Below are 11,857 nucleotides of genomic sequence, written 5' to 3'. Positions count from 1 at the left end.
GCCCTGAGCCGAAGGCAGACGCTTAACCGCTGTGCCACCCAGGCACCCCTAAGGGCACCTTTTTTAAACATGTTGAACCTAGTGATAAATTAAATATGCGAGATAATTGAAAATTTGACTTTTTATGCATTTGTATGTACTGATTTTTTATTATTTGCTATCATATTAAATATCTTCTAGGTATACACGGTGTTAATTATGCTGAATAATCTTCATTCTTGTAGATTCACAAATCCTTTTAACATATTCCAAACATCAGGGTCATCATTAGAATCATTACACTTTACAATTATGTGGCAGCTGGGGTCCTTTAAATCTTATTTCAATAATTTGAATATACAATAGGCTTCCTTTTGTTTTATTGTTTTAAGGATTTGTATAAATTGGAAGTTATTACTTTATAATATCACGCCCAGAATTTGCAAAACTGATTAAAATACCATGAGCACTTTAATTTGCTTTTAAACTATTATTCTCAGGACTTGATAAATAATGTGCCAGTATAAACACACCTGTAGAAAATACTAAAATAGGTATAAGAGAAAATACAGCTGACTAATTGCTTTATAACAGATTTATGAGGGTAGGAAAATCCATAAATGGTTGTTAAAGTGAGCTTTAGCTGTAGGACATTTATTTTGTGTGGTCAGTGTTATTAGGAGAGAATTTAAAGCATTGCACAATTAAAACTGATAGATATGGCCATTTTACAAAGGTGTTTTTAAAGTTAACTTTGTGGATGGTGGAATAGCCATTTCAGTGTAACTTTAGGTCATTAGTAAAGAGATGAGTTGTCCTCTTAGGTCTTTCCTTATGCTTTTTATTCCCCTAAAAAGTACTAAATTACTAAATATAATTGATAACAAGTAATTTTGGCCCCATTTTAAGTTTCTTGGGAATGAATGTTATATATATAAATAATATATTAATAATATATATAATAATATATTATATAATTTCTGTGCCAGATTGAAGAGATTTTGATTGTTAGACGTGCATGGAGACTTAGAAATCATTTATTTTAGCTCCATTTTACAGAGGAGGAGACTGAGGTCAGAGATGTCTTGATATCCTATAGCAAACTGTGTTGTGTGCATTTGATGCTTGACTACATACATTGACATGTATAGTGGTTGTCCTAAAAGACTGCATCACATTACTTTTCAGAGCTGGTATTGGCTGCTTTGACATTGTTTTTCCATGAGAATGTAAAATATAACATGATTTGTTTCCTCCTCCAACCTTTTTATATGTATGAACCCTGCTCACATATAAGAGTAATTATATATCCATGTTAATTTAATATACTAATACATGAATTGTGCATTTAAATAATTTTGAACTGGAGGGAAATTGGCATATGACATAGCAGTGTTGGTGTACAACATGATGATTTGATATTTGTCTATACTGCAAAACGATCACCATGAGAAGTCCAAATAACATCTGTCACCGTACATAATGGCATGTGTTTGTTATTATTAATACATAATTTTTTCTTCTAATGTTGATTTTAAGATTTACTCTTTTAGCAACTTTTACCTATGCAGTATTATTAACTATTATTGCCATGCTATACATTACAGTCCTATGACTTATTTATCTTATGGAAATTTAGACCTTTCGACCCCCATCACCTCTTCTTACTACCCCTTCCCCCTGCCTCAGGCAAACACCAAGCTATTCTGTGTGTCTATGAGTTTGGTATTTTTTGTTGCATGTTTGTTTGTTTTAAATTCCACATATAAGTAAGATCATAGAATATTTGTCTTGTTCTCTCTGACTTATTTCACTTAGCATAATGCACTCAAGTTCCATCCATGGTGTCTCACATGGCAGGATACCCTTCCCTTTTTTTATGGCTGAATAATACTCTACTGTATATATACCACAATTTATCTATTCATCTTGGTCACTTAGGTTTTTTGCATATCATGGCCACTGTAAATAATGCTGCCAATGAACATGGAGATTCATATATATTTCCGAATTAGTGTTTTTGTTTTCTTTGGGTAAATGCCCAGAAGTGAAATTGCTGGATCGTGGGTAGTTCTACTTTTAATTTTTTGAGGAGCCTCCATACTGTTTTCCACAGTGGCTGCACCAATTTACATTCCCACCAACAGTGCCCAAGCGTTCCGTTTTCTTTACATCCTTTCCAACACTTGTTATTTCTTGTCTTTTTGATAATAGCCATTTTAACAGGATGAGGTGATATCTCATTGTGACTTGGCTTTGCATTTCCTTGATGATGAGTGACGTTGAGTATCTTTTCAGGTGTCTGTTTTCCATCTGTAGGTCTTCTTCTGAAAAATGTCTATTCAGATCTTCTGCCCATTTTTTAATCAGATTTTTTTCTATTAAGTTTTATAAATTCCTTATATATTTTAGAAATTAACGCCTTATCAGGTATATGATTTGCAAATATTCCCCTCCCCCCTTCAGTAGTTGCCTTTTCATTTTTTGATAATTTCCTTTGTAAATAATTTCTATCAAAAGTTGTTTGGTTTAGGTCATGGGGCCAAAACAGAACCAAAATTACATTAGAATAAGGTTTATTAACCCTTTCACCACAAAAGTCATAACATGTAGTAAAAAGAGGAAGGATTTTAAGGGCTGGACAGACCTGAATTTCAATCCTCCATTTCTTTCCTGCTGTATGACCTTAAGNTTATATATTTTAGAAATTAACCCCTTATCAGGTATATGATTTGCAAATATTCCCCTCCCCCCTTCAGTAGTTGCCTTTTCATTTTTTGATAATTTCCTTTGTAAATAATTTCTATCAAAAGTTGTTTGGTTTAGGTCATGGGGCCAAAACAGAACCAAAATTACATTAGAATAAGGTTTATTAACCCTTTTACCACAAAAGTCATAACATGTAGTAAAAAGAGGAAGGATTTTAAGGGCTGGACAGACCTGAATTTCAATCCTCCATTTCTTTTTTTTTTTTTTTTTTTTAAAGATTTTATTTATTCAACAGAGATAGAGACAGCCAGCGAGAGAGGGAACACAAGCAGGGGGAGAGGGAGAGGAAGAAGCAGGCTCATAGCAGAGGAGCCTGATGTGGGGCTCGATCCCAGAATGCCGGGATCACGCCCTGAGCTGAAGGCAGACGCTTAACCGCAGTGCCACCCAGGCGCCCCTCAATCCTCCATTTCTTACCTGCTGTATGACCTTAAGAAAGTTACTTAATCTTAAAAAAAAAAAAAAAAGAAGAAGAAGAAGAAGAAAAGAAAGTTACTTAGTCTTCACTTTCCTCCGTTTTCATATTGGCATATTGAACACTTTCCTACAGAGTTGCTGGGAGGGTTTCTAGTGTATGAACTGACACATAGTTCGCTAACACTGATGGCTCTTTATGTAACTGAGATGTAGAAAGTTTATGTGATTTATGCAGGATAGACCTGATTAATTCTGGAGAGGATCTTGATCTGGTCAGTTGAGTAATTGTATCTTTATTCCATCATGTACCTCAACTCTAGACCCTTTACAAAATATGCCTTTGGAAGGTCGGCTTCCAGATTTTCAAATAAACAAGTTCTTGAGCAATTTCGATACACAAAACGGTATGCTGGATGCTATAAGGATGCCCAGATAACTAAGACTTGGATCCTGCGTTCCTGAACTGATCACAGCTAGTGAAGAAGAGAGATAGACACAAATGATAGCAGTATTAGCAGAATGTAGAAAGTGGATTTGTAAAGACATAGCTATTCCGGGGAGGGCGAAAGGACTTTCAGATGCACAATGGGAACGTGATTGTCATTTGTTTACTCTTTCAACAGATATTTACAATGTAAGTAATGTTCTCAACCTGGTAAATTCTGGAGAAAGAGTGACAAAGAAAATAATTAAATCCTTACCCTCATGGGGCTTATAGGCTAGCTTGGGAGATAGACATTTATAGAGTAATTATGTAAATGTGTAATTTTTTAAGCTGTAAGGAGTCCTGTGGGAGAAAAATTTAGGTTGCTATGAGAATATATGGCATTTTGGATAAGATTTAGTATCAGATTTAGAGGGAGTTCCTTGGAGATCGGTTTTTTGAGCTGAGAGCTTGGGTAAGTAGGAATTAACTAGGTGAAGCATTGGCAGGGCTGGGGGGATCCCTTAGATACATCATAAACAGAATCAGAGGTAAGATGATGCGTGGTAAACTCAAGGACACAACGAAGTCCTCTGGGGCGAAGTTAGGGAGGTGAAAGGGGACAGATCATCTGAGAAGACACTGAAGAGCAGTGGCCATGGTAAGGATTTTGCTCTCTATTTGAAGAGCAGTGGAACCATACTGAAGGATTTTAAGCAAAAACATATTACAGTCAGGTTAGTTTACTTTGGTTTTGTTTTTAAATGTTCTGGCCACATTGTGAGATTGGATTGGAAAAAAAGCAAAACAGTAGTTCAGCTGAGCACTATTGGATCCCTTGGGCCAAAGTGGTGGCAATAGAGCCAGAAAGAGGGAAATGAAATGCACGAGGAGTTCAGAAATAAAAACGATGACATTTGGTAATGAATTGTACATCTCAAGGAAGAGGGAGAAAATAGAGCCAGGTTTCTGGCTTTCTAAATTGATTTAGGGAATATTAACATCAAAATTATGATCCTGAGGTCCTGTGTCAGGTGGCACACATGTGGTCATAGATTGCCAGGTAGTTGCATTTCAGTTTCAGGCTCTTTAGTAGGCAGACAACTAAGTTGCACCACATCATAAGTGCTTTCCGAACGGGCGCCTGGGTGGCTTAGTTCATTCAGTGTCTGCCTTTGGCTCAGATCATGATTTCAGGGTCCTGGGTTCCAGCCCCACTTCGGGCTCCCTCCTCAGCCGGGAGTCTGCTTCTCTTGTGTTCTTTCCCTCTACCCCTCCCCCTGCTCACGCTCTCTCTCTGTCTCTCTCATAAATAAATAACAAATATTTTAAAAGAAGAAAAGTGGGGCCTTTGTTAGAAGTGGAATGAAAAGGGGAAAATATTAACTTTTTCTGAGTGTCTTTGATACATCAGGCATTGTACAAATTATTTTGTGTATATTTGTGGGTAAATAATTCTTCCTTACTATTCTGTTAAACTTTCAATTGAACAGCTAATCTATAGCAAGTCCTGGCACTATTAACATGTGGGGTTGGATCATTCCTGTTGCCAGCAGCTGTCTTGGGCTTTGTAGGATGTTTATCAGCCTCCTTGGCCTCCCTCCATTAGATGCCAGTGGCACTCCCCTTCAGTTGTGACAACCAGACTTGTCTCAGAACCAGTGATCCACAAGGAGTGGGAGACATTTGAGTGGAGGGGAAAAGTTCATAGTATTTTATGTATCTATTAAATATATTCTAAAAATGCCCCTCTTAATCACTCTATTTTTATGTCTGAAAAGTTGAAAGACATAATGACAGGCTTTTAAGTTAAACTCAGTCTTTTCCCCCAAAAGAAATCACACCTAGTATTAAAAAATCCTAAGTGTTTTTAATTGTTAGAGATATTATCATTCATGAGGATCTATGCGTATAATTTCTCTGGCTAACAGTGACTGGGTTCTGTCAGTTCAAAGGTAGCTAGCTTCACTACTTGAAAATTTGAGTATTCCTCTGTTTTAATAAAAATGTATTTCTTCTCAAAGAGTCTTGTAACTCACTATTTTATTTCATTCACCTTCTTCTGGAATGTGGTGTTCACAATCCGAGTTTGTCGGATTTATTAATTGAGCCCTACTAGTCAATGAAAAAAGTGATATGAGAATGAAAAAGAATCACATCAATTTAAAGATTCATTAGAATTTAGTTACTAATAATGAAAACTAATATCTGTGAATTAACAGAATTCCATAGTCATGGTGATTTCATTTATAGTTGTTCTCCGATGTTTACTAATAGGATTGATTTTACCATAGATAAATTCAGTTAACTACAAAATTTTTTATAGAGTTATTCTAGTAGTTTAGAATACTTAAATTATTTTAGACTCACATACTGTGGCAGTCCTCTGTTGTCACATTTCAAAATAATTATATCGCCCATTGCTAACAGTGAAGAATCTTAATACTTTATTGAATAAGGATAAACTGAATATATTTGCTAATCTTGGCATAAAAATATCAAAATTTTAATCATTGTTGTGTTAATTGTGCAAATATTTTCTTGGAATTTTCTTATATCTTCTGTATTTATCATATGAGCTATGTGTATAAATTACTTCATCAATGTAAGGTAATATTAACTGAAAATAATATTTTTGAGGACGTTTTCTAGTAGAGTATATGTTTGTATAAAAATACATAATCTGAAGGGAAAATATTGGGAATATTTCCCAGAGGGATATATCTATTATCCTGCTTTGCCTCTGAATTTCCATACTCTTAAAATCACAGCGGACAAAGCACTTTAAGAGTCAACTACTCTATTCCTTTACCAGACAGGGTTATAGCTAAACTGTTATGCCCAAATGGAAATAAATCCCATTTTTAAAGACCTCTGGAGACATCACAGTTGGCAACCAATTCATGGTTCAGTGACCTTTACTGTTAACTGCTTCTTTTCTGTACTTTTCCTAAGTCACTCATGCTATTATTTAGGCCCATTATCTTCTTCTCTTCTGGCCTAAGTAGTTATCAAGATTGGCTGCTCCCAGTATTTATTAGACCTAATCTGAAGACTTAAGTATCTGTACAGCTACCTTATTTTCTCAGACCAAAAAAAAAAAAAAAAAAAGCCTCTTTCTCTAGCTTCTGCATATTTTTTCAGACATTTGTCATCTTTCTGACTCTTGTCTCCCGTATATGACAAGCAAATAGAAGAAAACTTCCCTCTTTCCTCCCTCCCTTCCTTCCTTCCTTCCTTCCTTCCTTCCTTCCTTCCTTCCATTTTTGCTTCTCTTAGCTTATTTGTACCTAAAGATTATTGTCTGAACAATGTATATTCTTAGAAGATTTTAAAGTAATTAAACAACTGGGGTCCTTTGATGTCACAGTCCAAAGATTAAGAAAGTTTCTTATTCTAAGTGCGTGTGAGAGAGTGAGTGTGTGTGTGTGTGTGTGTGAGTGAGAGAGAGAGAGAGAGAGAGAGAGATAGGGGAGGAGGAAGGAGAGAAGGATAAAAGGAAGGGAAGGAGGAAAGGAGGGAGAAAGGGAAAGAGAATGGCTAAATTCTTCCATTTTAAACTTTTAAAAAAAGCATTAATCAAGTATGTAATATTTGTATGTCTCCAAATATTTTAAAGAAAGCTGTCTTTTTTTCTTTTTGACACTCAATCAGGAACCAGAGTGTAATAATTATATAAACTAATTATATAGTTTATATGTATTATATAAATGTGTATATATATTCATATATATATATATTTAGACTTCACGTAACTCCCCTCCATCCCACCAAGATAATATAATCTAGGTGAAAGCAGTGTGTTTTTTATGCAAACTCAGCTTTGTGGCAAATTTTCTAATCCCTCACCCCTTTCTAAACTCCCTCAGATATAAAAAAATTTAGAGATGTTACTGAAGTTGGATTGTAATCTGCATAACGTTGACATGTTAAAAAAATAGCAAGTTTTACTCTCTTAAAAATACATAGTTACTTTTTTAGCTTATTTTACTTCCTACTTAACATATTTACTATAAAAGTAATTATGTGGAAATATGATTTGTTCTTACCTTTCAAAAGAGTATTATTCAGTTTATAATGATTTCAAGTGGTGAAATGATGAAAATTGGTTCACCCTTAAAAAAGATCACATTACCTTTTTTTTTCCAAAAGGTGAACTTTTCAAGAAGTTTTAAGCCTCCTATTTTCTAATCTGTTAACTTACCATGTCTTTTTAAAACTATAGCTAATTATTTTTAAAAGATTTTTAATATCATGAGCCGTTATTTTAGTAAGTTTTTATATGTAGGTAGTAATTATTTTAATGGTAAGGGTTTTAGGGTAAACATTTTATGACCGTTTAAATGTAAAACCAAATACCTTTTATGTCCTGTTGCATACAGTTCCTCCCAAACTGGCTAACCAGTAGGAAAATGTATACAGAGACTCAAATTTAGTCAAAAAGCCTTGAATTTAGTTGAAAAGGCAGTCTTTGGTTAGTCATCTGTGACCTTGAGGAAGTTATTGAACAATTTAGGTTCACATTTTCTCATGCAAAAAGGATAGGATTAGACTGGTAAGTTCTAAGGTCACTTCCAGCGCTAACATTTTATGGTTTTATTGTTTTATTAGAGACAGAGACAGACAGGCTTTTCCTCTTTCTTAACAAGAAAAGGGAGTTGGGGTAGAGGTGCTCTTAGCCTTTAAAGTGGAAAGAAAAGGAGTGGACAAGAGTTAGGGGAGTGTAGGAGTGAGGCCACCCATAAACCACAGACTTCTGGGGATAATGAATGAACATGATCCAAATTACTCTGCTTTTCTTGGCTTCTTTCTGGACATACCTAACTGGGCAATGATGGGCCCTGATTGTTGTATAGAAGGTCCCTACTCTCTGTATGGAAAGCAAATTATTTGGCCTGACCCTGAGAGATGTATGGTAAAAAGGGAAATCTGAGAAAAACTTAAATTTCTGTCATTTAGTGAGTAAAAGGGTTTTATATGGAGGATATTAATGGCATGTATTTGGTTCCTAAAACTAGAAAAAATAAAAAGGGGGGTTAAATTGTGACAGGCAGGTTTTCATTTAGATAAGAGACATCATTTCCTGATAATCATGGTTGTTAAAAGCTTAAATGATCATGCAAGATAGGGTACTCTCAAAAACCTCAGATGCTTTGGAAGCTTCCGTGTTAGGTGTTGTTCTTAGATAACTTTATGAAATATTTTCCACTTGTCATTTGTCATTGATGTGATAGGCAAATACATCAGCCAGAAGTTCTTGAACACATTGGGTTTTAATTAATGAAAGATTCAACTCCTCTGGCTTGATCACTGGAAAAACCTCAAAGCAGGGAAAAGCCCTTTAAAAACTTTAAATGATCTGCTTCTTAGTAATTTTCTTGTTTCTAACATGTTGAATATTTTTGAGATGTTTCAGGAATTTTAAATTACTAAAAATGTATGACTAGAAAATCTTTAAGAATCATTCCTGTAGTCTCTTGACTTTAAATAAGGCTTACTCTTACAATAAATAAATAAATAAATAAATAAATAAATAAGGCTTACTCTTAACTGTATCTATCTAATATCAAATTTATTTTCACAAGTTATCCCAACAGATAATTCTATCATCTTTTGCTTTTTCAAAGCAAAATTCTATTGCTGCAGTTTGTCAGGTTCTTTTTCTGATAGTTTCTAAATATTTCTTCCTGTTATTTAAAAGAGAGTATCTTGAAGGATTCGAAAAGTCTGTTTTTAAATCTAGGTAGCGTTGCCTAGATCATGCCTAAGTGAGAAAAGTTTTTTTTTTTTATCCTTTTTTTTGTTTTGTTTTATATTTAAACTTTCCTTGCCTGAGCCCACGAAATATTACACTTAAAGTTTTTTTTTTCTTTAGAGTAAAAAAGAAAGACAAATTATTTTACTCACGAAGGGAACATGTGAGTTGAAATGTGTTTCTGCGTTACTTTAAATTTTGCTTACATGGTAACAATAAGCAAGAGAACTTTTGTCTCTGTTTTATTTTGCTTTTCATTTTTTTTATTCTTCTGTATTTTATTTAAAGCATACAGTTTTATCCTTCTGTGTGGATTACTGAACATACCCATAAAGCAAAAGCAAAGCGACATAAATCGAGCTTGAAAATATTACTTCAGACCATACATTGTACCAGAATGTCCTGTGATCCCATCAGACACCTGAGCTTTCCGCACTCCCTTGTGTTGTATTTTTCCCTGGTGGTGGGCCTTAAGGAAATGTAATTTCTGATTCAGCCCGGGAAATAACTTAAGAAGGCTGTTTATAGTCTGATGGAAGTTTTTTGTTGTGTTCTGTCTTGTTGTTGTAGTGTCAGTGTTTTAAAATTGTACCATTTCACAGCAGCAGTGTTTGGCATAGTTTATTTATTTAAACTACAGGAATGTTTATCAAGTTAAATTAATTTTAATTTGCTTAAAGATGTGGGAGTTATCTATCGAGTCAAATATATTGAGTCTGTATATGGGGCTATTATGGAAAAGTTCTGCATTCGGCAGTTATTACCTTTGTTTCTAAAAGAGCAAAACAAAACAGTCATTTTCTGGTATTTAAAGTATGTATTACTTGAGCTTTCTGTATTAAAATGTTCCAACCTTGGGGGCGCCTGGGCGGCTCAGTCATTAAGCGTCTGCCTTTGGCTCAGGGCATGATCCCAGAGCCCTGGGATTGAGCCCCACATTAGGGTCGTCCGCTGGGAGCCTGCTTCCTCCTCTCTCACTCCCCCTGCTTGTGTTCCCTCTCTCTCACTGGCTGTCTCTCTCTGTTAAATTAAAAAATATAATCTTTAAAATAAAAATAAAAAATAAAATGTTTCAGCCTTGAAAGCAGGTAATGTGATTATGACTTCATTAGATAGGTCTATTAAGTTTTATCTGTTTTCATGGGTTCACGTTTTTTCAGTGTCTTCTCAATTAAAAATCTGCGAGCATTTAGGTATAACACCTTTTAGTAACCTTGCTACTCAGCCTGCAGTCGTGGACCAGTGGGACCTGAGTGCTTGTTAGAAATGCAAAATCTCAGGCCACACTCCTGACCTATGGAATTATAATTTGTATTTTAACCAGGTCTTAGGGTGACTTATATGCTTATTCAAGTATGAGAAACATGGATTTAATAGAATATCATTGTTAGCACGAACCTTTTAAAAATTAATCTGATGGTGGAGTTGTATGATTTAACACTACTTTATCTTTGATTAAGATGCTTGATTTCTGTTCTAAGTAGCATTAGCAGTTAAGATTTATAGTGTTTTTAAACCCATTACATATGTAGTTATCTAACCCTGCCATCTGATAGCAAAATGTAGTCATTGAAATGTGTTTTATAATTGTACAGCTATCATCCATTGTAGCTCTGTCATTTAATCATAGTAGAGATTTTAAGATTCATTTCTATTTTTCTTAAGTTACTCATGATTATACTTAAAATGCTAACAAATATTCATTCATGGACCGTATGAGCCAAATATTAACGTGTTCTTTATTTTACCTTAAAAGAAATATCATTGTTAAGTCAAATCTTATTACTTTTTCTGTTTCGTTTCTGTTTATTTTTTATTTATTTCATGTTTTCTTTTTTTTTTTTTGTTTTAGTTGGGTCTGGTAAGTTGACATTTTATTGGCCATCTTCTAATCACCGTGTCACTGTGACTGGAACTTCTCTTCCCCTTTCCATCCATACCCTTCCATGTCCTTCAACCAATCAGCCTCCATGTTTCACTTGTCATTGGCCACAAAGACAGACTGCACAGAATAAAGTCTGCAGGAAGTATGGGTAACTGTGACAAAGAGTAAAGGTAACGGGGTTGCTAACTTTGTCTTATTAAATGATATGTGATCTGCATCCTTTTATTTTTTTCTCTCCTTAATTGAGTGATAAAATAAGTGACAGGACTATGTTGTGGTTAAGTACTATTTCAGTTTATATTTCACAAGATAAAAATAGGTGCCCAGAGAATGATTTGTTTTTTTTAATCCAAAATATGTTTATGAATTCATGTTTGTCAACCTGAGCTTTTGTAACTATTCTTCGGTAATGGTGATTCTAAGTCCTATTGATGAATAAATAACCTTGCACTTAGGGCTGTATGCATTCATTTTCATTTCTATGTGTCAGGTTCATTTCATTTTACGTAAGAAATAATTGCATGATGTTTCCAAAATTTATTGAAGTTTGCTCTGATAAACACTTGTCCTCATATAAGTAGTCATTAGGTTTCTAAGTACTCTCATGATCAGTACATTGGGGAAGGTA

General features: G+C 34.5%; 1 protein-coding gene across 13 annotated transcripts in view; it reads left to right on the top strand.

The window, feature by feature from the left end:
• The window catches only part of ROBO1 (roundabout guidance receptor 1), a 1,105,499-nt gene that overhangs the window by 1,010,344 nt on the left and 83,298 nt on the right, over window positions 1–11,857 (top strand). For 10 of the 13 annotated variants that reach the window (XM_034656901.1, XM_034656888.1, XM_034656930.1 and 7 more), the window contains one exon: window positions 11,197–11,205. The exons of the other annotated variants lie outside the window; for them this stretch is intronic. In XM_034656901.1, coding sequence (XP_034512792.1) covers window positions 11,197–11,205 — 9 coding nt within the window. The remainder of the gene's footprint in view (window positions 1–11,196; window positions 11,206–11,857) is intronic. 13 annotated transcript variants of the gene reach the window in all.

The sequence above is a fragment of the Ailuropoda melanoleuca genome, chromosome 1, assembly GCF_002007445.2.
Source record: "Ailuropoda melanoleuca isolate Jingjing chromosome 1, ASM200744v2, whole genome shotgun sequence".
Classification (NCBI taxonomy): domain Eukaryota; kingdom Metazoa; phylum Chordata; class Mammalia; order Carnivora; family Ursidae; genus Ailuropoda; species Ailuropoda melanoleuca.
Note: the sequence above shows the minus strand (reverse complement) of the source record. Positions and strands in the feature narration are given on the sequence as shown.